Source organism: Malassezia vespertilionis, chromosome 5, assembly GCF_029542925.1.
Source record: "Malassezia vespertilionis chromosome 5, complete sequence".
Taxonomy (NCBI): Eukaryota; Fungi; Basidiomycota; class Malasseziomycetes; order Malasseziales; family Malasseziaceae; genus Malassezia; species Malassezia vespertilionis.
The window spans coordinates 203996-226345 of NC_079251.1; the positions used below are offsets into that span (position 1 = coordinate 203996).

A 22350-nucleotide genomic window follows, 5' to 3' on the forward strand; every position below is an offset into this window, starting at 1 on the left:
GAAAACAACATGGGATTGTGTGGCATATCTGGTTCGGGAATCGGGTCACAAGAAGAACGGGTGAGATAATTCTTACGATTGGCTGCTGCAAGCGTCATCGCATGTTGCGAAAAGCCTCGATTGTCGTTTGGCGACAATGGGTTCTTGGTATGATCCGGGTCAGTAGAACAGGCAGCGTGGAGCAAAGGTTCGCATCCTCCAGAAAGTTGGGCATGCATGCCGCACCGTGTGGGTGAAGCGGCCGTATCCATCTGAAAAGATGCATCGTTTTGCCCCGTGTTCGATAGGTCATCGTAAGACTCGGACAATGATTTTTTAAGCGCATCAAGTGACGGAGTGGCATCTTCCTCTATCGTGTAGTTTGATAGTGGTAGCCGTGTGCGTTTAGATTGAAGCAGGGGTAAGGTGGGTACACGCGTTATATCATTCGTGGAGGGCCACCCATACGCCCACCACGGTTGCGGTGATTGTTCAGAACCATCCTTTGCTTGTTGATGGTCTTCTTCCTTATGTAAAACTGTTTGGTCCTCCTTTGACTTTTCATTCGCTGCGACGAGCTGCTCGCCAGAGCTTGCTAAGCTGTACACCGTAGTCAAAATATCCTGCTGCCTCTGAAACTCGATTTGGGACGAAATAGGCATCGAGTAGCTCCGTTGCATTGTATTATTATCGGACTTTGCTGCACTGTGAGCAGGATTGTCGGGTGAAGACGTGGTCGCGGAAGTTTCGTATGCCGGCGACGCCGGAAAGATGGGAGCCGTTGTTGTGGATTCGGTTTGTATGGACATGCCAGACATATGGGTGGTACACTCTTTATTTCTTATGACCTCTGAGCTCATCCAATTTACGTAAGGGCAAATCAACCGGTACTGGTGCAGAGCATATCGACTTCGGGTTCAGACTGCGCCTTAAAAGAAGATATAGATATGCAAGGCCGAGTTGCACGCCTCAAGGCTGAAGAACGTAGTGCATATCGCCCAATCGAATCAACATCTGCAGCACAGCGCCACAATAACGGCACTAATCAAGTGCGTGATCTCTGTAAAACGTGTGCATACTACTGGTCGGTTGAGATTTAACAAACTGTTGACAGCGAGCGCGGTTTTCTAAACTCGTAATTGCGATTTTGGCCATGCTGAGTAAGCGCAACCTGCGGAGGTATTCATACCGCACAGCAGCAAGCAGCATGGGTCTAGTTTCGCGAATATTGTACAGTGCAGATATATGTACAGGAGCAGCCTAATTTAAATCTATTCATAGTCAGTATGGAGGATAATCACGTACCAAGCTTACTTCCAGCGTCCAAACCCTGCGCACCCAAACGCGGACGGGAACGCCCATGCCCTGCTCAAGCCATTTGCGCTCTTCAGGAGTGGTGCCATTGAGCGAGCTTGTGGTCATGTTCGACCGGCTTATACCAATTGCTTTTTGCATCGATGGATCCATAGGCACAATGATCGTGACACCATCCCACCAGCATTTGCGCTGCCCAGTCAGAAATGCTAGCAATAAAACGTACAGCAGGTTTTCGCCAGAACAAGAGTAATTTTTGTGTCGTATTCAGCTGGTGCTGATTCACACGGAGCATGCCGCCCTGTCCATCGTCGACCCATTCGCCAAGCTGCTCCTCTGAGAAAACAGTATTGCTCATGTCGATTCCTTTTTCCATACTCACGCCTTCACGCTCAACGCCGATCGGTTTGTTCGGGACGGGTTGGTTCCCGTCACGTCCCTCTGGAAGCTCCCCGGGATGCGTAACGCCGGTTTTCAGTAGCACAAGTGCTGTGCTCGTGATTCCACAGCGTGCAGGCTCTCGTGCTCGGTATCCCCACAAGTCGTCGGTCTCAAATCCGCTCATGCAAAGCATATCGATCAAATGCTGTTCTGCCACATTGTTTTCCTTGCTGATATTGCGTTGAAGTGCGGTAAAGATCTGGCGGCGGCGCAGAAGCACTTCACCGCAAAGATCCTTCAAATGATTGAATTGTGGCGATGCACTTGGCGGTTCGTTTCCGACAGTAGGCTGAGCTGCAGATCGGCCCATTGACTTGGGTGCAATGGTGAAGTATTCTAGTTCTTCCCGCAACACAATCACAGCCTGTTTGTGAAAGAATGGCAAGTGGAACGGCGCTCCATACCCCATTAAGCTGTTGTTCATCTGCTCCACATAGTCAAGGTAGCTGTTCCCCGTGTCCCCGCCGCGGTAGACACCTTGCGTCACTTCTGTCCCGTAGAAGTAGTCCTGTGCGCGGCGGAAAAAGCTGAGCACGTATTGCAAACATTGAGCATCAAACTGCAAGTTAGCATGTCATAATTATTATACATACATCCACATGGTATACGTGCTCGTCCTGAGCGCTGTCGCCGCCCATTTCGTCCATCCCGTTGTCGGACAAGACAAGGCCGTTCGGGAAAAGACACAGCAAAACTGATTCAGGAAGGCTCATGAGCGTCTCGCGCTCAATGATAAAGCATACGCCACGCAGATCCAAAATAAGTCTTGTGAACGGTGCTATGCCGTCGGTTGGCTGCTGCAACTGAGCATCCATTGTGATAGCAAGAAGAGCCATGCGCGGCTTTGGGCCCACACAGGCGGTGAAAGCCACGTGGCATTGGACCGAGCCTAGCGCCACGCCCCACGTTGGTTGTGGTCCATTGCCATGGTCCGCTCCACTCAAATCGTACGCGTATACGATTCGCTGCCACTCGCCCAGAGTGTGGACGATGAACAAGAAGGCCCGGGATTGACGCCGTATAAGCAACAGGCTAAGACAATTTTTCGGAAGCTCACGCCCAATTCGGAATCGCGTGGCACAATCGAGAGCGGCCCGATGGCACTGCAGTATGTCTATAAGATTGGATCACTTACACATAGCTACATGGTGCATCCCCCTGTGGGCGGAAGCAACTCTGTGGCATTCCTGACGATCGCGGATCGCTCATACCCGCGCAAGCTGGCATTCCTGTACCTGGATGAGCTGGCGAAAGAGTTCGAAACAAACTATGGTCATCAGGTCGGTCAACGCAATTTGCGGCCATACGCATTTGTCGGATTTGGTACGTATGCATTTTTGCGTGCTCACGCTCAAGACACATTTATGCAGCGCACCAAGCGCCTCTATGCGGACTCGCGCACGGCCGAGTCCGCGGCTGGGAGCAACCTGGACCGCCTCAATGAGGACTTGCATGATGTACAAAAAATTATGACGAAAAATATGGAGGATTTACTGTGGCGTGGGGATAGTCTGGACCGTACGTTGCGCCGCAAACACTGACACCAGAAATGTCTAATATGTCTTCGTCTCTGCGCGACGAATCGCTCAAATACCGCCGCGCCGCTCGCAAGATTAATTTTGAGGCCATGCTACGTCAATATGCGCCGTACGTATACCCCACTCCCTGACTGTAGCATCGCTGCGATTGCCATCCTGTTCCTCTTAATTGTGTACATCAGGTTGTTCTAAAGTATCTAGTCACGTGAGTTCATTAAAGCGCGAGTCCAACACGACAGGCTCAAACGCTCCGCCGCTACTGAGGGATGCAAAGCGCGGAGAGCGAGTTTGGCAGGATCCAAAATGACACGCACGATCAGTTCCCTGTTGGATTCGGTGGATCCGCATTCAAGTTTTCCGGCACAAAAGAAGAAGTCGACCCCGAGACGGGGCTGCCATTATGGAGCGCGACGCGCTTGGCAACGTTGCAAGCGAAATTGAACCAGCGACTCGGCCCGGAATACTTGAGTCAGCGTCCAGGTCCAGGCGGTGGCCCAAAACTGACGTATATTGAGGGATGGAAAGCTATGGATCTTGCAAACGAAGTATTTGGATTCAACGGTTGGTCGACCAGCATCCAGAGCCTGGTTGTGGATTATGTGCGTATCTTCCGCAGCGCTTACACCAGCTTGATACACACGTGGAGACAGGAAAGTGCAATTGCGGAGTGAGTGCCGTAGTGCGCATTACACTGCGCGACGGTACATACCATGAGGATGTCGGGTATGGGCATACAGAAGGGGTGCGAGGAAAGCATGCCGCGTTAGAGAAGGTAGGCCTTTTGTTTCGTTGCTCACGCTAGTGCAAGAAGGAAGCCGTGACAGACAGCATTAAGCGAGGCCTGAAGACATTTGGCCGCCTTCTAGGGTATGTGCTGGTGTAACACTGACCATAGCAACTGCTTGTACGACCGCCAATACGCGCGCGATGTGCTCAAAGTACCTGCGTCTGTTGCAGCATTTAACGCGTCTGATTTGCATCGCAGCGGTGATCATGCACACAAGCCGCAGATCCAACAGCATGCGCAGTTTGACGCGGTCGGCGCCAAGCGTCCTGGCGAGGCGCATTCCAAGCAACAGGTGGATGAACGCGCGCGACAAGCGCGGCTTCGGCAAGCGGACGCGGCAAGAGCCGCGCATCGACGTCAGGATGCACCACACGGTGCAGCAACGGCGCTCGACACACCACCCAAAAAATTCGATCCACTTGCGAAGCCGGAGCCTGTTTTGGACGACAGCACACCTTGTGACGATGACACAAATGCAGAAGCGCACACTATGGCGCTTGAGCTCGAGCTCGAGGACGACATGCTATTAAGGCAGTCGCAACTGGCACAAGAGCTTGAAAGTGAGTAGCTAGCAAGTGAATAAAAGAGCATTGCATTGGAACTATCTACCCAATCACCTCCTGCTGCGCGAGAGCTGCATGGATTCGATTTCAGACTCGAGCTGCTTGATCGAACCGTGCGCAGTTTCCAAATCCTTGTTAAGACGGTCGCGCTCAGCAATGAGATGCTGCTCCCACTGGCGGAACCGGCTCTCCTCGAGCTTGACCTGCTCTGTAAACTTGCGTCGGAGCTTCTCTTCCTCCTCCTTAAAGCGTGGGTTATCCGTCTTCTTCATCCTGGGCTCGCCAAACTTGCGCATCTCCATCTGCCCCTGGCGATAGTTTGCGTAGTGGAGGTCCTCAGTGTTGGAGACCAAGTCGAGCATGTGCGTACGGATCAGCAAGGAGCGCAGTTTCTTAAAGTCGCAGTGGTTTTCATTCTCCACCTCGGCGACGCCCCAAAGGTATTCACGGCCACGAACAACACGTCCATCGGGCGTCCTCACGTCCTTGTTGCTACCAATAATGCTGAATGGCATGCTGGCCATCAATGCCCGTGCATGCTCGGCACTCGCTTCGTCAATCGCATCCATAGGCGGGGAAAAGACCTGAATGCCGTGGATACGGATCGCCTCGCGTACATGCTCCTTGAATAGTGCAAGGTCGCGCGGCACCATCGTGTCCGCCTTGGCGATCACAGGGATCAAGTTGACACGCTGGGAGAGACGCGTCATCGTCTCAATGTCTATCGGCTTGAGCGTATGTCCGGTAGGCTCGATAAAGTACAAGCATGCATGCACGCGGGGGTCGGAGATGCCTTTGCGGTTCGGCTGTTGCTCCTGGCGCATGTACAGCTCGTACTGGTCGTCCAAAAACTCGACCAAGGGCATCCAGCAGTCCTTGTTGTTCACGTAGTCGCCAAACCCGGGCGTGTCGATCACAGTGAGCTTCACGCGGAACTGCTTCTCCTCAAGCTCGGCCTTGATAATGTCAATCTCAACAGACCTGGAGAGCTGCTTCGTATAGCGCTGCGCGTAGTTTTGCCCAAGCGCCAGCTCGGTGCGAAAAAGCGTGTTGATCACTGCGGTTAGATAGCACAAAGATACGTACAAGTTGTCTTGCCCAGACCACTGCTGCCAGCCACCATCAAGGTGAAGTTGGCGCCTTTCTTCGAGGCAATCTTGTGACGCTGCGTGTAAGCTCTCGCGCACCTGGACCTACCTGGTTCGGCAGATTGGAAATCCCTGTAGGTTAGCAAAGCCTTACACTTGTACACATACCAATTGGCTCCGTAGTTGTTGTAGTCATGGTCGCCATCCCGTCAGCTGCCGACATTTTCGCAGTTGGTAGACACAAACAAACCGATTCACTGGCTGGGCAGGGGAACCGCCGGGTCAATGCAAGCTCTATCTCGGCCGAAAAAAATTGCTTACGATGGTCATGGTCCCCAACATGCAGGCTGAGCTGAAGAGGAGTATGGGTGTCGCTTGTGCTGTATGTGTACTCATAATGCCGCCTTGCGCACCATCACCGCTCGCTACTAAAGGCCAGCAACGGACCATGCCACGTGATCACGTGATAGGTGCCGGCGCGCTCCTTGCGCTTCTTCGACGACGATGGGTATGTGTGGCGAGCAGGCAGCTAACAGTAGATTACCAGAACCGCGCAGGAAGCAAAGGTGCCGGTATCGCCAGTGATGCAGATGAACAGGCGAACCGCCGCGAGCGGCTTCGCAAGCTTGCGATGGAGACCATCGATATTTCGAAAGACCCGTATGTGCTGCGAAACCATGTAGGCAGCATCGAATGCCGTCTTTGCCTTACCGTGCACGCAAACGAAGGGTCGTACCTTGCACATACCCAGGGAAAGAAACATCAGACCAATCTTGCGCGCCGCGCCGCGAAGGACGCGCAGGATTCGCAGTCGGACGATCCCAACATGCTTGCGCTTCCACCGGCGACGGTAGCGCCGAAAAAGTCGTTTGTCAAGATTGGTAGGCCGGGATATAAGATTACAAAAGTGCGCGAGCCATTCTTTGACGCTGGCGCGGGCGATGACGCTGGAGTGGAGCGCGCAGGTGGTCGTATGGGCCTCATTTTCGAAGTCAGCCTGCCGGAAATCAAAGAGGATGTGCTCCCGATTCATCGGTTCATGAGCAGTTACGAACAAAAACAAGAGCCACCGAACCGTGCATTTCAATACCTGGTCATTGCTGCGGAGCCGTATGAAACGATCGCATTCAAGATCCAAAGCCGCGAGATCGACCGGGCAGATACTTTGACGCTCGACGGGCCGCGCGGACCCCAGCAGAGTATTGAGCCCGGGACATGGAGTTTTTGGGATTCTGAAAACAAAGTGTACACCGTGCAAGTTCTATTTAAGCGATAATCGTTAGACACCCGTATACCCTATTGAACAATCTCGAGCATCTCGCGCACTGTCAAAAACTTTTCGCGCAGCTTTCGCAGCGGTTTTCCACGCGCCTGCTCCGCCGCGTCAATCTTTTTCCAACCTTCGTAGCTGACCACTGGTTGCGACGCGTTTTGTACTGCTTCTGGGATCGCACGATCCGGCTCGGGGAAGCCGGCAGCGGCGCACAGCGTATCGCTGGTGTTGCCCGTGTATATGGCCTCTTTCCATGCGCGCAGTATTTCGTCTGCGGCACTGTACGCATCCACCATCGTCGATGCAATCACGCCGACTGGCCCGGACGTAATCCAACCAGCAGCATACATGCCCGGCACTGCCTCGCCCTGCATGTCCACCACGCGGTTCCGCACACTAGGGATGACGAACCGCTGGAAATCAAAAGGGACCTGCATCGCACCGTTCTCTGCTCCAGGTAGCGCACTACTGCGGTAGCCCACACTGGAAATGATTAAATCCTCCCTACTTTTCACAGTATCGCCGCTCTCTGCCGCTTTTGCGCCCTTCGCAAGCTGTGTAATGTGCCATTCGGCGGTGTGCACAGCCGGTGGAGTGGATGCATCGCCAAGAAACGCGGCCGGGGAACGTAGCAAATGGAGGCCCCAGCGCGGAGTGTGCGACTCGTTGTATGGTACTGCGCTTCCCTTTTGCAGCTGCTTCAACAATCGTGTCATGGTGCGTCGCTGGCCCATTTCGACCACCGCGCTGGTTTGCGCAAATGCCTCGTCCAAAACACCCGCCGCCAAAGGACGAAAAGGGACGTGCGTCAATGCAAGCATCTCGCGCAACTCTTTGTTGGTAAATGCGAGTTGTGCAGCGCCGCGGCGCACGTACAAGTTCACCTCTTCCACCTGGAACGATTTGAGCTTGTGTAGGACTGGCTCGGGCACGTCCGTATGCGCCATGGTGTCGTCTTTCGGCGCCGCGGCGCACTGACGCAATATCATGCGCGCCACGTCTAAAGCCACATTCCCTGCGCCGACAACTGCGACACGGCGGATGTGTTCGCCGTTAATGCTGCTCATGCTGTACGCATCCTGCTTTGCAGGATCGTGTGCATCGGGGTGTCCATTGTACCACTCCACGAAATCCAATGCGCAGAAGTAATTCCGCAGCTCTTTTGGCCTACTCCCTGGAATTCCGAGCGGGCGCGACTCCATCGCACCATAGGCAAAGACGATTTGAGTATAGTAGGGCACTAGGTCGCGTAAAGGAATGAAAGATGCCAGCGACCCGGCCGTATCCACCGCATCTGACGCCGAGACGCACACATTTCCAAAAAAGCGGAACCGTGCATCGTGCGCGACTTGGTCAAATTTGTGCTCGACATTCTAGCGTTAGGCAAGTGTGCAGCGTACCTTGACGTCGGGATGGTCCGGCGCGACGCCGTATCGTACAAGGCCGTATGGTGTAGGAAGTCGTTCGTACATATGCACTTCTACGCCGTCGTCCCCTGTCCCTTTCTGCGCGTCGAACCCTTGGAGGATCTTGTTTGCTACATAGAACCCACTCGGGCCCGACCCAACAATCGCAAGACGCATAGGCTGCGCGTGCATCGCGCGCGATGCAGCCAGCCGCAATGGCAGCGTCGCTCGCAACATGATGGCAGAGGATAACACGTGCATGACTACAAAAGCACCTGGCATGCTGCAAAACAGCCCCCTACGTAAAAACGGGATTCTCGAGCCATTCAAGCGCTGGGTCTTCCAAGTGGTCATCAAAGTCAGCGAGCAGCTTCCAGTGACCATCGGCTATGTTCTTCTCCAGAGACGGCAGCAGGTCTGCATACGTAGGAACACTCGCGGCCTGCGCAGCCAACGCTTTTGGCGCGTCGCTTTCGGCCTTTTTAACAAAAGGGGAGAGTGACGAAAGCTGGGGTGCAAGCAGCATATGCCCATGCACCTGCAGCACAAGCGCGTCGTGCTCCGATTTTTGGGCGATTTTCTTCGCAAGTCGTGCCGTGGTATGCGTCGGCTCCTTTACATCCATCCGCGCCGGCACTTGATACACGCCTATGACCTGGTCAGGCTTGTTTTGCAAATGCGCGTCAATCTAGCGTGAGCAAAAGATGAATACAAACCAAGGCGAGCGCTGTCTCTGTCATGGGACTCAGCTCTGTCCAAAGATGTGCTACCGGAATCACATCCGCGACCACACACGTCGATCCAGGCAAGCCGACGAGCACTCCAATTACAGTAGACGCGGGGTACTTGGACGCATGCATCGCAATCTTGTGGTATGCGCGCTTGCTCAGCTCCGCATGTTTCACTTCGGGCGCCATGGCGTGGAGGAAGCCGCCGCGGCGAGCTTATTTCCACGCCCCACGCATGGCCTATTGCTAGCTACGATGGAGCCGGCGACCCACGCCGAGCTGCCCACACTCAAGATCTTGCTCATTGGTTCATCGAACGTGGGAAAGTCTGCACTGGTACTGCGCTTCACCAAAGACGCGTTTTTGGGGGCGGAGGACGCGTCGGCGACGATTGGTGTCGATTACCAGATAAAGAGTATCTGCGTCCAAGGCAAGTGGTTTAAGCTCAGTATTTGGGATACCGCTGGCCAGGAACGCTACCGCACATTAACGAGTAGTTATTATCGCGGTGCGCAAGGCGTAGTGTTGGGTAGGTTTGAGGAGATGCTTACGCCAGTATACGATGTGACAAACACGGAGTCGTTCGACGCGCTTCCGTCCTGGCTCAAGGAGCTGGATACGTTTTCAGACGAGGTCAAGCCCGTTATCCTGCTTGCAGGAAACAAGGTAGATGAGGCATCTGCGCGTGTCATTAGCACAGAACAGGGCGAGGCCTTTGCAAAGGCGCATGGATGCCTCTTTGCAGAATGCAGCGCGAAAGAAGCCGTCGGTGTCGACCACGCCTTCGATGAGCTTGTGCAGCGCATTGCCTCTGAACCCGATCTCTGGATAAAAGTCGCTCCTGGCGTGCGGCGGCCCGGTGACCGGATCCCGGGCGGCGCGCCGGATCAGGCGGGGATTATTTCGCTTAATGCGGGTGCATACGTTGGGGCTGTACAGGAACGATGCGGTTGCTAACTATGAATGCTGGTCAGCAGAGTTCTTGGTCAATGCAGCTTGCACATGTGCACTTGTATCGGTGTGCAGCAGCTCGCGTAATAGGATCGTAGCGTAGGAAGAGGGCGGGAGTTGGAAAGTGAGCTGCAGCGCGAGGAACGGCGCGTCCAACGGCGCAGGTACGGGCGCAGGCACATCGGGCAACAGCGTTTCCTCGTCCGTTTGCACGAGCGGTGCGTCAGCATCTGTGTACGGTATCAAATCCACCGATACCCCGCGCGGTTTCTGGATTATGGCTCTGTGTGCGCCTTTTAGCCGGTACTCCGCCTGGCGCGATGCGGAAAGGGACGCAGGAGTGAGGCCGTCCCGGTCAAGGAGCGCAGTGTACATCGACGCAAGCCAGCTTTGCGAGGGGAGATGCACATCGCTACCAGGCATGGGCATGACCGCTTGCTCGATACCATATTGTTGTGCGTTGCTTTCATCGAGCACAATGTGCCCGTCAGATGTCGCTACCAAATCTCCCGCAACACAATGCAGCGCGCCAAAGCGGCGTACTCGTTCAGATACCATGCTATTCCAAAGATAGGATTGGTACGCGTGCACATACATCAATCGCAATGTGCGTGGTATATTTTGGAATGCACCGAGCGAGTCGGTGGGCAACCAGTGCTTGGACCGCATCTTGTTAAGCACAGCTCGCTCGGCGACGCAAGTCTTGGGGAAGAGATCGTATGCATCACCGTACCTTGCCTCTGCGTAGGCTTGCTTGGCTTTGCGTACTGCAACGACATTCGGCGGTGCGCCCTGTTCATCGCCGTCGTGCACACTGTCAGCTTCGTGCGGCGAGAGTATGAGCGCGAGCGCAGCTTGGAAATCGCCGCGGAGAATGGCAATGCCAACGGCGTGCGTAGCCACCGCACCCGTCCCAAAGCGCTGCATACCAAAGTAATTAATGTACCCGTCGCGCTCAATCAGAAACGCACGTTCACGCAGCGATGCACAAAGTTTTGCACGGTCATCGCACAATGGCTTATCAGCCCAGCAGACATTCCGTAGCGCGATGGTGAATTGGTTGCCAGCAAGCATCCCCAGCTGTAATGGGCGATCTGCATAGGCCAAATGCGCAATGCGAAGGCCGCGCTCAGCGCGTGTCGAGGTCGCAAACTTGACAGTACGGCGCTCTTTGGTATGAGCCGCGCTGGAGACCGGCAAGTCAATATGGTTCACCGCGCGCCACAAGTCGTCGAGCGTCTTTTGGCCGCGCTGGAATGCCACGCGCTGCACTGTAATCGCGCGCTTATCTTTCGTACCCGCGACACTGAACAAGTTGGCGCCACGTCCACGTCCATCCACCCGCAAAAAGCGTGCAAGCCATAGCAGCGCTTCTTGACTATCGCGGTTGGTTTTCTGAAGGGTAAAATGAATATAGGGCGGTGCAGTGTGTGCTTCGGAAGTTGGATCTAGGCGCGCACGGCTACGCGATGGTGGCATGCGCTGCACAAGAATAGCCGCGACTCCATCTTCGGTCGTAGTCGCTTCCGATGCCAGTGTGCTTTTTGAGAGGGAGCGAATGAGCTGGTGGACCTTAGCACGGTCGGCCTTGTCTGGTATGCCCACGCTCATGATGCTCGCAGAGCCTGTGCCACATGCAAGTTGCTCAAGTGCCTGTGTATCGCCTCCAAAATACGGCTGCAGCGCCGTCCATTGTTCCGTGGCGGCTAGCTCCGCTTCTTTTGCGGCGCACTTAACTTCCAGCGCAGCCTCCTCTTCCTGCACGTTGACATTCCCTGCACCCGGAGCGCCATCCTGGACCCAGCGTCGCCACAGTGTACCGCCCACGGGTGGCGCTAGTGAACGCACATGAAGCACCTCGTTTCCAAGCGCAATCTCGTGCACAAGAAAGTCGGCGTAGCGCTGTTTGATAATCCCTTGCACAGGCTCCCACCCAGGATGCACATACTCGGTCATCCCTGCATCCTGCTCTGAGATACGCGCATTTTGCCGTGCTGCACCTCCCAATTTAAAATCTACGCGGGCGCGCTTGGCGTCTCGGGGATTGTCGTCTTGGCGTGCATGCATGGCACAGTAGACAAAAAAAAAGGACCGTCTGCCGCAAAATCATTGGACGCACGTGGCTTGTCAGACGTGTTATCTTTTGCGCTTATCATCTTTAGGGTGCGATACGAGTTTGCACGTGAATTTGATGTTGGCGGGGGAAATGGAAGGCCACCGTCGTTATCTGTGGCTTTAAATAGACGCACTATGGAATAGTATACCCAGATTTGCGCCCCCTACTACCTCTGCCATGGTGGAAGTAAAGCTGGATAACGCCAACAATATTGTTACCAATGGCATGTATAACCTAGGCGATATTTCATGGATCCTTGTGTCCACATGTCTTGTCTTCCTCATTGGGCCCGGCATCGGGTTCTTCTATGCCGGCCTCTTACGGCGTAAAAATGCGCTTAGTATGATTGGGTTGTGCTTTGCGCTCATGGCCGTCGTCTCTATACAATGGTTTTTCTGGGGCTTTTCCTTGGCATTTAGCGACAGCGGAAACCCTTTTATTGGTGACATGAAGAATTTCGGCTTGATCAATGTTGATATGCAGCCTAGTGCTGGGGCCAAAACGATCCCGCAACTTGTCTATTGTATCTACCAAATGATGTTTGCTAGCATTGCACCTGTCATTATGTGTGGCGCTTTTTCCGAGCGCTGTCGCATCGGGCCCATTCTCATATTCGCATTCTGCTGGACGACCATTGTCTACGACCCGATTGCTTTTTGGACGTGGAATGTGGGGAAAGGATGGGCTAACAAATTGGGCGCACTTGACTTTGCCGGCGGAACGCCTTTGCATATCAGTTCTGGCAGCGCAGCCTTGGCCATCTCCTTGTATATTGGCCGTCGTCGCGGGTACGGTACGGAACAGCTTGCGTACCGTCCGAATAATGTAACGTATGTTGCGCTCGGCACAATCCTGCTTTGGTTTGGGTGGTTTGGCTTCAACGGTGGCTCCGGGCTGGGCGCCAACCTGCGCTCGGCACAAGCGATTATGGTCACGCATATTTCCGCATGCAGCGGTGGCTTTACATGGATGCTGCTTGATTACCGCCTCGAGCGCAAATGGTCGGTTGTCGGGTTCTGCTCCGGTGTCATCTCTGGGCTTGTCTCCATTACGCCAGCGGCTGGGTACGTCGGCACGCCATCCGCTCTTGTCTTTGGCATTTTGGGTGCAGCTGCTTGTAATTTTGCCACCCAACTCAAGAATCTGCTTGGCTACGACGATGCGTTGGATATCTTTGCTGCGCATGCTGTCGGTGGCATGGTCGGCAACTTTTTGACGGCGTTGTTTGCCGATGGCCGCGTATCGAGCTTTGACGGGAGCGATCCTTCACTTGGCTCTGGCTGGATCAACCACCATTGGATACAGCTAGGATACCAACTGGCGGCCGCATTTTCCGGTATGGGCTGGTCTTTTGTCCTCACGTTTATCCTGCTCTTTATCGTCGATCACGTACCCTATTGCCACTTCCGCATGTCGGAAGAGGACGAAGAGGACGAAATGGTGGGTGCAGATATTGCACAGATCGGTGAGGAAGCGTACGCGTTTCTTGGTACGCTCGATTTGCATCTTATGGGGAACTCCCACTTGCATAAGGATGCGGAAAATGCAACATTTGCCGATAATTGGCTTGCGCGAGAGAAGCCCGCAAATACCTCCAACGAAGCACTGCATACTGCTACTGTGCCAGACAATGTGGCCTAATAATACGTGTAGTGATCCAGGCTACGACATGTATTTTTAGAGAATAGGGAACGATTTATTCAGGTTGTCAAATAGCGCGTATCCACCCTTTCACTCGATGTACGGCATTATTGGACCATGATAGTCACGTGGCGAAGTTGGGTGAGCCACGCGCTGAACGATCGGGCATCCTTGTTCCGCCATGTCGCTCCAGAACTTGTCCAAGTCAGCGGTGCGCGTAGGCAAGAACTATATTAAAGGATACACCGACACACAAATCAAAGTGCGTGAGGCCACGTCGAATGATCCATGGGGTCCGAGCGGCACACAAATGAATGAGCTTGCACAGCTCAGCCACAACCATACCGACTTTATCGAAATGATGGAAATCCTCGACAAGCGGCTGAACGACAAAGGTAAGAACTGGCGGCATGTGTTCAAGGCCCTGTCTGTGCTTGAATATCTTTTGCATGCGGGAAGTGAAAACGTGTGGATGTACTTCCACGACAATATCTACATTGTCAAGACCCTGAAAGAGTTCCAGTACATTGACGATTCTGGTGTGGACCAAGGATTGAATGTGCGGCAGAAGGCGAAAGAAATTACGCTTATGTTGATGGACGAGGCACGCATGCGTGGCAAAAGACCGAAACAGAGCCGGACTCGCACGGATCCAAACGACTTTTCCGACGAGGAAGGTCGCCGTCGTCGGGCCGCGGACCGTGACCGCATGTCAAAGGAAGACCGAGAACTTCAGCGAGCTTTGGATGAGTCTCGGCGCATGGCCGAAGAGGACGAGCGGAAGAAACGCGCGCAGACGCAGAACGACAATGACTTCGACCGCGCGCTTCGTCTTTCGCGCGAAGAAGAAGAGGCACGCGCGAAGAAAGACAATCTCATCAATCTCGACGGCGACGAGCAGACCAGTTTGCAGCCTCAAATGACGTCTTTCAATCCCTACCTACAGTTCCAGCCGACTGGATTCAATCCATTTTTTGGCGCGCAGATGCAGCAGCAGGAAATGCTTCAGCAGCAATATATGCAGCAGCAAGAGTACCAACGACAACTTGCACTGCAAAATGCAGCACAGCAGTACCAGTATTTGATGACCCAGCAACAACAGCAACCACTCATGCCCCAGCAAACATCGTTCGGCTCGAATAACCCGTGGCTGAGCGATCCGGCGCCTGCCCCGGCGCCCACACAACCGCTTGCTGCGCACGATTCAGGCAGCGAGCAAACAGATACCCTCATCAACCTCGATGGTCCCGAGCCTGCAGAGACTGTGAAGCCCAAGTCGAGTGCACCGCCGCGCGTAAAGACGAGCAACGCATTTCCAGAGCTGGACAAGCTCCTTGCTTCCGGCGACGGTGTTGATACGTTTGGCAACACGGGCGATATGCGTATGGGCCACGCACACACGTTGATGTGGGGCAAGCAGATGGAGAAGCAGCAAACGGGCGCCGCGGCGTTGGGTGAGTCGGCCTTTGGTGGCGCGCAAGCATCCAACCCATTCTCCTAGTGAAGTAGCCTTTCGTGCTGCGAAACGTATTGTTATATGCTACTGTACCCAGAATGAAAGACTAATTACAATGTAAAGTGCAACGAGCATTGAGCCCTCCAAGTAATTGCTTTTTCCATCCTGGATTAAACTGCTGACCAGGAGAACGGATGTGACGAGGACAATTGTTTCAAAGTTGTGGAAGTAAAGCGAAAGCGGTTGACCGACGATCCAGCCGACAATGACCAGTGCCGGGACAAGGCCAATGCAGATTTGGATCGAACTGCCGACGGCGACGCCCAGCGCAATTTCCATCTTGTCCTTGGCTGCCATCCAAATCGAGGTGACGTGCTCTGCCGCATTTCCGACGATCGGCAGAAGGATCGTGCCAATGAACATTTTGGGGATTCTGTACTGGGTAGCAACGTCGTCAATCGCCGAGACGAGGTAATCTGCGTTGAAAGAGGTAATGATTGTCACCACGCACAGCGCCACAATCGCCGCGATGGGCGACATGCTCTCCTCCTCTTGCTCCTCCTCTATTTCAGAGTAGAGATAGGCGTGCGTGCGGAGCTGGAAAAAGAGGTAGCCGCAGTAGATGAGCAACAAGATCAGAGAAGTGCCGCGCGAGATGAACAGAATGCCACTCTCGACAGTATCCGACGGCATTTGCGGCGGTGTATTGTTCTGCACGGCATTCCAGTATGCAGCAGGAATGACGAGCGTAAAGCACCCAAGTGTCATGATCGAGCTCGACGCTTGCGCAGGAGTCTGTGCAAACTGATTTTCCGACTTGTACAACCCGCCCACCATGAAACTCATGCCGAGGACGAGCAGAATGTTGGAGAGGATCGATCCGATCAGCGACATTTGCACAATACGGAGCTGGCCCTGAATCAGTGCAACAATTGCAACGATCAGTTCGACGGCGTTGCCAAACGTCGCGTTGAGCAGACCGCCCATGGTCGCGCCAAGGCGGACACTAACCTGCTCGGTCGCGTCACCCAGCAGCTTGGCCAGCGGAATAATGGCGAGGAAATTTAGGATGAATATAGCAAGCGATCCCCACTGTAGCATCGCAGCTGCAAAGCCCAGCGGGACAAAGACAAGCATCACATTGACCGGCGAGCAAAACAGGAGCCACTTGAGCGATGCAACCATGTCCGGAGAGTTTTGTGCGCTCACTTCGCGAGACGAGCGTTGCGGAAGAAGCGGATCAGTTTCTGCAACTGCGGTTAGGCTACATGCTCATACGTACCCATGATGAACGAGCCTGGACGAGCCTGTAGACGGGCCAACTTAAACGCGGGGGGAATTCTTTGCTTTGTCATAAATTGCCGTGCGCTATTAAAAGACTACCCCCCAGCTAATTCGACAATCAGACGAAACGCGGCGTCGAAGAAGAGGAAGGGACTATCGACGTCGTGACCGGGTTCAAAATTGGACGTAGTTGTGTGGTGTTGGTCTCGCGCGTCTTTCGGCAAACTTGGACACACGATGGTAGACACCGATTCGTTCGCCTTGTGAGACGTGCGTCGCTCGCGAGTCGATGCGCCTGCATCCACAAGAGGAAAGTAGCCAACGTTGCGGAAATCAACCAGGTAGGAGTTAGCGTCGACTCGGTAGAGCTGTAGGTCCATGCGGATTCTTTGATTATACAGGACACACTGAGTTTGTACGTGAAACAGGTCTTCATTAAGCGCGTCCAACACCTGTTGGCGTTCTTCGGGCGTAATGGTGTCGAGTGTGTCGGGAATAGAAGGCAGCGCATTTTTTGTACACCACTCCATCCCGAGCGCCTCCATGGTGCGATAAAGCTCCAGCATAATTTCCATCGGCCGGCTGCGGCTGCGGATGCCGAAATGCCAGTGGGAGCGCGCGGGCCTTGTCGATGCGGCTGAAGACGTTTCTGACATGAGCGAAGCGCTGTCCGGCGCAACACTTTTGTCCTCGTCCTGGCATGGCAAAATGCTTGCTTCAAGCACCGCAATGTGCGAATGCCGGTGGAGGTACTGGTCCGTAACCTGGTCCGCAATGGGATTCGTGGTGTTAGGAGAGTCGGCGGCGCGCCGCAGATCGTCGACCATGTCAAAGCTCAGGTACTCGTTGTCGTCGTCGGAAAAGCCAGACTCGTCCGAGCCAGTCTCATCGCTGTCTTCATCCGAGTTTTCCGCGTCGTTCTCGATATCGCTACCGTCGAGCGCCTCGTCGACAGACGCCATCAGTTCCTTGACATGTTTCAGTGCCTCCTCGCCGGAACGCTTGTTGGTTGCAGTCGACTGGCGGCGCGATTTGGTGCTCCGCACGGGTGCACCGGGGCTGCCTTCTGAATGCATCAGGTCTGTGGTTGCGCCGGAACGGCGGATGACGGCGCGCCGCTGAGAAGACTTCCGGGTCAAGACACTCGGTGTGATGGCGTCGGCGACGTGCGGAGGAAGATGTGCAATCTTTTCCTTGTCCTCCGAGATCAACTCGGGCGACGTTTCGTCCTGCCCTTCAACGGCCAGCGTCTCTTCGAGCATGTCTGTCGCCATCGTCAGCGTCCTGTGATAATCGCGGATGAGCTGATAAGCAAGTTTCATTTGATTCGTATTCGGCGCCGTAAGCAGCTCGATAATATTGTCGCGCGAGAAACCCTGGACCTTGCCCATGAGCTCGTCGAGGTAGAGTGAATCGAGCTTACCCAAGTCTGGCGCAATCATATTGGGGTCGTCCTGCTCGGACTCGACAGTGGAAATGTCCGAATCTGTCTCGTTTTGCAGCGTGTCGTCCATGACCGGATTCTCGAGCAGGCATTGCTTCTCCTCTACGGAGGGTGTCATGGGAAACTGTGCAAGATAGGATGGTAAATCCTGGGTGTACCAAGGCAGCTGTTGGATCTCGGCAAGCGTGATTCGTTTCATAGGGTCGACAACAAGCATGCTGGAGAGCAGGTGTTTGGTGTCGGCACACAGGTACTCTGGCAGGGTATAAATTCCCTTGTTGATTTTCATAAACAGGGTCGGGATGTAGTCGTCGTCAAACGGCAAACGGCCGCAAAGCATTACGTAGAGTATCACCCCGCAGCTCCATACATCCACTTCTGGGCCAGAGTAGAGCCGACCAGAGATCACTTCGGGGGCCGCGTAGTTAGGGCTCCCGCAGCTCGTCTTCAAAAAGTCGCCGTCGCCCATGATGTTGGAGAGGCCAAAGTCGCCGATCTTGACGTTGTGGAACTCGTCGAGAAGCAGGTTCTCTGGCTTGAGGTCGCGGTGGGCAATTTTGTGCTTGTGGCAGTAGTCTATAGCCGCAACTAGCTGCTGAAAAAAGCGGCGCGCCTCGCTTACTTCCAGCCGGCCGTTGTCGACAATGTACTGGAACAGCTCACCACCAGCGTACTCAAGCACCATAATTATATCCGACGGCGTCGAGATAACTTCATACAGCTTGATGATATGCGCATGCCGCAGCTTGCGAAGAAACTGGATCTCGCGCTTGATGCGGCCGCCAATGTCCATCGAGGAGATCTTGCGCTTGTTGATAATCTTGACCGCGACGCGGTGGCCAGTCAAGGCGTGCGTGGCAAGCTTCACCTTTCCGAAGCTGCCGACTCCCAGCGTCTGGTGCAGTACATACTGTCCAAGCATCTTCGGGTGCTTGACGTGCTTGCTGGCGCCAGAGACAAGGCCCGTACGCACATGGTCGCGCTTCGAAGCGCCACGCCGCTCTCGCGCGGGCGGATGCGCAGTGCGCGCTTTGGGTTTTTCAGGCGAAGATAGTGACACGGTGCTATTTCCATGCACGCCATCCAGCCTGTCTCCCACCCCCGTATGGCTGGCGTTTGTGTCGCTCATTGCGCCGACCTTGGCGCTAAGAACAAACTTGCGCGACAGCGCTGCGCCAGCAGCGACGCATGCCTTGCCCACGTGGGCAGTCGCGTGGTATGTGGAGGTGTGCATGCATTACCAAAACCTAGGGAAGCGCCAAGGCGGCGTGATATGGACGGATTGGGCGCGTGTTTTCAAGACGGAGCGCCTCTTTAAGCTGACGGAGCTGGACGTCGCGAGAAAGCTTGGCATGCTTCGATACCTGCGCAAGCAGATGCCAAGCCTCCGGCGAACTGTGGCCGCGCTGGGTAGTGGCCGTGCGCAGCAGCCCTTCGGCAATGCTGAGCGGCGGTAAAGAGGGATCGTGGCGCCATGCAAATGCAGGCGCGACTTGTGCAGACGTGGGCTGTTCAGTGCCGTCGCCTGGATGCACGCCAAGGAGACGGCTGCGGCTCTGTAGTGCCTCGGACTCCAAATCAATGCCCACGCCCTCGTCCAGAAGCGAAAGACGCGTAAGAACTTGGCCGCCGTCGAGCGCAGTCGCAGCGGTCGCGATCGACTCTGCGTGCGAGGCGTGTAAGTGAATAGCATTGGGCTGCAAAAACAGGCGCGCAAGCGTAACCGAGGCAGGTACGTGGTCCGGGTCGCAAGACAAAGCCTTGTACAGGCACGTCACTGCCGCGCCACTCTTTTGCGCGTCGATGCACCAGAAAGAAAGCTGGACCCAAATATCGGGAGAGAGCGAGTCAAGCTGCTCGGCCTCGGCGATTGCATCGCGCGCCTGCTCCAGCTCCCCAGCGCGGCGGAAAGAAGCGGCGCTAAGGAGCCAGAGCGAGAGGAGCAGGGCGCGCTCTGTGCGCGCTCTGTAGTTCTCGCGCGCAATTGCGGGCGAGGCAGTGAGTGCAGTGGTGCCGGTGGGGCGCGCAAATGTCTGCGGCGCAGCGGCATCGTTGCTCGAGAGGCGTGCCTGGCTCTGGGAGTCGAGAGCGACAGAAGCAACGCGGGATTGGAACGCCGCAAAAAGCTCTTTTTGGCCGGCAAGCGCTGCTTGCGTACCTTCCATGAGCTCGGTGAGAACATTGTGGGTGATGAGCAGGCGCAGGTAGGAAACGGCGCGCTCGCGTTGAGTGGGGGGGTAGTCAAACGAGACGAGCTGCGTGTATGCTCCCTGCGCATCGGCCTCCTCGTCGACTTCTGCTTGGGTGAGCGCTTCTTCGGCGAATTGCAGTGCGCCGCCAACATTGCGCTGTGCGGTGAGCAGCAGCACAACAAGGTGCCACGCATCCAGGCTAGCTGGCTCGAGCTCCAGCGCGGCACGCGCACAGGTCGTTGCGCCCTGAATGTCTTGCAGCTCGGCAAGGAGGCAGGCGAGCAGGTACTGCGACTCCGACGACTGGGCGTCAAGCGCGAGAGAGCGAGTCAGATACGCTTTTGCATCGCGCTGCAGCGTGCTCCGTTCCGTGGTCGTCGCGTGTTGAAGTTGTGCGGCAAGCGCACGGCCGGCAGCGCGCAAGATCCGTGCCATGGTGCTGTCGTCGGTATCGCAGACAGGGAGTAAGTCATTGGTGTCTGCCTCTTTGGGGAGGACGCCAACAAACCTCAAGAGTGTTTTGCAGAGCGTATCGGAGGCAACTGCATTGCCGAGGTACGTTAGCTCGACATGCGCCCCGAGCAGGACAGTGTCAATGTACTGCTGCAGGTTGTCGACGTAGCGCCCTTCGCACACTTTGCGCTGTCCAGCGAGCGGCACGCCAGTGGCTTGCCACGTACTTTGAACAAGTAACATGTATTTTTCGAGGACAAAGATGGACTCTTGGAACGCTTCTGCCGCGATAAGCATCTGCACAAGGAGGCGCAGAATTGTTTGCGAGCGGAATGTGACGCGCGAGAGGCCGTACAAGAGATCGACTACTTCGTCAGCCAATGCGCCGCCTTGTGCGCCGTCGAGCCGCCAGCTCAAAACAAGCTGGTCGGCCAAACTCTCCGCGTTTTCATTCGATTCGCCGGATCGGGGAAAGGAGGTCGATTTCTCGAGCACGCGCTGAGCGGTGCGCCGCATCGCCGCGTACTCGTTCGTCCACGTAGACGAAGGCGCAGTGCTGCGTACTGCCTGGTTTGGGCGGCGGGTGGAAGTTGTACGCACTTTTGCTTCGTTGGCAGAAACCGGCGTGGGGTCCTCGGTGGTGCGGGCATTGTTCAGCGCGGATGCGTAAATGTTGCGCAGCACGTTGCGCTGAGGCATGCGGAAGGAGGGCGGCCAGCGAGATTCCTTGGCTTGGTAGCTGCGCAGGCACTCCAAGCCTTTCTCCATTCCGTGCACACGCATGGTAAGCAGCGCGTTGTGGTACAGCGCAACTTCAAGCCAGCGCTCAGCCTCGTCCACAAAGGGCTGTGTGCGCGCGGCCTTGGTGCCGGCGCCACCGCGGAGCTGCTCATGAAAGCTGTTGGCCTTTGCATACGCCTGCAGCGCATCCTGTGCGCGTTCGGCCCTCTCGTTGGCCTCGCCTTGGATCGCGAGACGCTCCGAAGCGAGACCGGCGACTGCGGCACCGAGGATAGCGTGTGCTACATGTTGCTCCAGCTGTGCGGTGCGCGATCCAGACTTGTTGTTTGCCAGTGGGTTCGCCTCGAGCAGACGCGAGCCGTGAATAAGTGCAGCGGCTTCGGCGTCGAGGCCTTGCATGAAGAGGCCGTACGCGCGCAAGACAACGCACCCGGTAGCATCGGCAATAAACAGTTCCCTTTCCTGCATCTTCTGCCCAAATGTTTCTGTGTGCTCGCGCACAACCTCGGTCGTTTTGAGGCCGGGGGGCATGGTAGGGGGAAACGTGGCATGGGAAGGAGAATCGCCGCTGTACGAGGCATCGCAAAAGCCTTCGCTTTCAAAAAAGCTTGCAATGCCCAAGTGCATCTCATACTCCATGCGCACAATGTCGGCGGTAGCTGTGGGGTTAGTTGGGACGCTGGGACGCACCTGTCTGCTCGGGGTTGTGCTTGGCAAACTTGCGGAGCAGCTCAGGGAAGTCGGCACCTGCAGAGCCATTCACATCAGATTGCATTCTCCTGGCTGCAGAGTGGCCTCTGAGCCTAGCGCTGTGCAGCTCTTCCGCATAGTGACTCGCCTTGGAGCCTTTAAACATCCCGCTACGCAGTCGGACAGCAAGACGGCCCCAACGGCTCTGGGCCCATGCAGTGCTTAGTCAGCGCTACCCCGCGCCGGCCCACTTGCCAAGCTTTAT

General features: G+C 55.4%; 13 protein-coding genes across 13 annotated transcripts; 5 read left to right on the top strand and 8 right to left on the bottom strand.

The window, feature by feature from the left end:
- Positions 1 to 859: 859 nt before the first annotated feature.
- MVES1_002537 (uncharacterized protein) lies at positions 860 to 2549 on the bottom strand (the record flags this gene model as incomplete). The annotated part of the gene is made up of 4 exons (XM_056207364.1): positions 860 to 901; positions 1285 to 1485; positions 1520 to 2293; positions 2328 to 2549. 4 exons carry the CDS (start codon positions 2547 to 2549, stop codon positions 860 to 862), a joined length of 1239 nt encoding a protein of 412 aa, XP_056063339.1.
- Positions 2550 to 2660: 111 nt separating this feature from the next.
- Positions 2661 to 4627, top strand: SEC22 (SNAP receptor; the record flags this gene model as incomplete). The annotated part of the gene is given in 7 exon segments (XM_056207365.1): positions 2661 to 3252; positions 3282 to 3381; positions 3410 to 3443; positions 3455 to 3465; positions 3547 to 3871; positions 3889 to 3995; positions 4168 to 4627. The coding sequence occupies 7 exon segments, from the start codon at positions 2661 to 2663 to the stop codon at positions 4625 to 4627; spliced, it is 1629 nt and encodes a 542-aa protein (XP_056063340.1).
- Positions 4628 to 4672: 45 nt separating this feature from the next.
- On the bottom strand, positions 4673 to 5933 carry spn4 (Septin spn4; the record flags this gene model as incomplete). The annotated part of the gene is made up of 4 exons (XM_056207366.1): positions 4673 to 5679; positions 5709 to 5787; positions 5820 to 5842; positions 5879 to 5933. The coding sequence occupies 4 exons, from the start codon at positions 5931 to 5933 to the stop codon at positions 4673 to 4675; spliced, it is 1164 nt and encodes a 387-aa protein (XP_056063341.1).
- A 281-nt stretch (positions 5934 to 6214) lies between these two features.
- On the top strand, positions 6215 to 6986 carry sap62 (CWF complex protein sap62; the record flags this gene model as incomplete). The annotated part of the gene is made up of 2 exons (XM_056207367.1): positions 6215 to 6218; positions 6250 to 6986. 2 exons carry the CDS (start codon positions 6215 to 6217, stop codon positions 6984 to 6986), a joined length of 741 nt encoding a protein of 246 aa, XP_056063342.1.
- Positions 6987 to 7006: 20 nt separating this feature from the next.
- On the bottom strand, positions 7007 to 8626 carry ARH1 (adrenodoxin-NADP(+) reductase; the record flags this gene model as incomplete). Its single annotated transcript, XM_056207368.1, has 2 exons — positions 7007 to 8356; positions 8384 to 8626. 2 exons carry the CDS (start codon positions 8624 to 8626, stop codon positions 7007 to 7009), a joined length of 1593 nt encoding a protein of 530 aa, XP_056063343.1.
- Positions 8627 to 8687: 61 nt separating this feature from the next.
- On the bottom strand, positions 8688 to 9306 carry MVES1_002542 (uncharacterized protein; the record flags this gene model as incomplete). The annotated part of the gene is made up of 2 exons (XM_056207369.1): positions 8688 to 9077; positions 9106 to 9306. The coding sequence occupies 2 exons, from the start codon at positions 9304 to 9306 to the stop codon at positions 8688 to 8690; spliced, it is 591 nt and encodes a 196-aa protein (XP_056063344.1).
- A 66-nt stretch (positions 9307 to 9372) lies between these two features.
- MVES1_002543 (uncharacterized protein) lies at positions 9373 to 10074 on the top strand (the record flags this gene model as incomplete). The annotated part of the gene is made up of 1 exon (XM_056207370.1): positions 9373 to 10074. One exon carries the CDS (start codon positions 9373 to 9375, stop codon positions 10072 to 10074), a length of 702 nt encoding a protein of 233 aa, XP_056063345.1.
- On the bottom strand, positions 10075 to 12135 carry PUS7 (tRNA pseudouridine(13) synthase; the record flags this gene model as incomplete). The annotated part of the gene is made up of 1 exon (XM_056207371.1): positions 10075 to 12135. The coding sequence occupies one exon, from the start codon at positions 12133 to 12135 to the stop codon at positions 10075 to 10077; it is 2061 nt and encodes a 686-aa protein (XP_056063346.1).
- A 226-nt stretch (positions 12136 to 12361) lies between these two features.
- MVES1_002545 (uncharacterized protein) lies at positions 12362 to 13825 on the top strand (the record flags this gene model as incomplete). Its single annotated transcript, XM_056207372.1, has 1 exon — positions 12362 to 13825. One exon carries the CDS (start codon positions 12362 to 12364, stop codon positions 13823 to 13825), a length of 1464 nt encoding a protein of 487 aa, XP_056063347.1.
- A 181-nt stretch (positions 13826 to 14006) lies between these two features.
- On the top strand, positions 14007 to 15326 carry MVES1_002546 (uncharacterized protein; the record flags this gene model as incomplete). The annotated part of the gene is made up of 1 exon (XM_056207373.1): positions 14007 to 15326. One exon carries the CDS (start codon positions 14007 to 14009, stop codon positions 15324 to 15326), a length of 1320 nt encoding a protein of 439 aa, XP_056063348.1.
- A 39-nt stretch (positions 15327 to 15365) lies between these two features.
- Positions 15366 to 16567, bottom strand: MVES1_002547 (uncharacterized protein; the record flags this gene model as incomplete). Its single annotated transcript, XM_056207374.1, has 2 exons — positions 15366 to 16534; positions 16564 to 16567. 2 exons carry the CDS (start codon positions 16565 to 16567, stop codon positions 15366 to 15368), a joined length of 1173 nt encoding a protein of 390 aa, XP_056063349.1.
- A 93-nt stretch (positions 16568 to 16660) lies between these two features.
- Positions 16661 to 19138, bottom strand: SNF1 (non-specific serine/threonine protein kinase; the record flags this gene model as incomplete). The annotated part of the gene is made up of 1 exon (XM_056207375.1): positions 16661 to 19138. The coding sequence occupies one exon, from the start codon at positions 19136 to 19138 to the stop codon at positions 16661 to 16663; it is 2478 nt and encodes an 825-aa protein (XP_056063350.1).
- A 118-nt stretch (positions 19139 to 19256) lies between these two features.
- On the bottom strand, positions 19257 to 22251 carry MVES1_002549 (uncharacterized protein; the record flags this gene model as incomplete). The annotated part of the gene is made up of 3 exons (XM_056207376.1): positions 19257 to 21221; positions 21255 to 22054; positions 22086 to 22251. The coding sequence occupies 3 exons, from the start codon at positions 22249 to 22251 to the stop codon at positions 19257 to 19259; spliced, it is 2931 nt and encodes a 976-aa protein (XP_056063351.1).
- Positions 22252 to 22350: the final 99 nt, after the last annotated feature.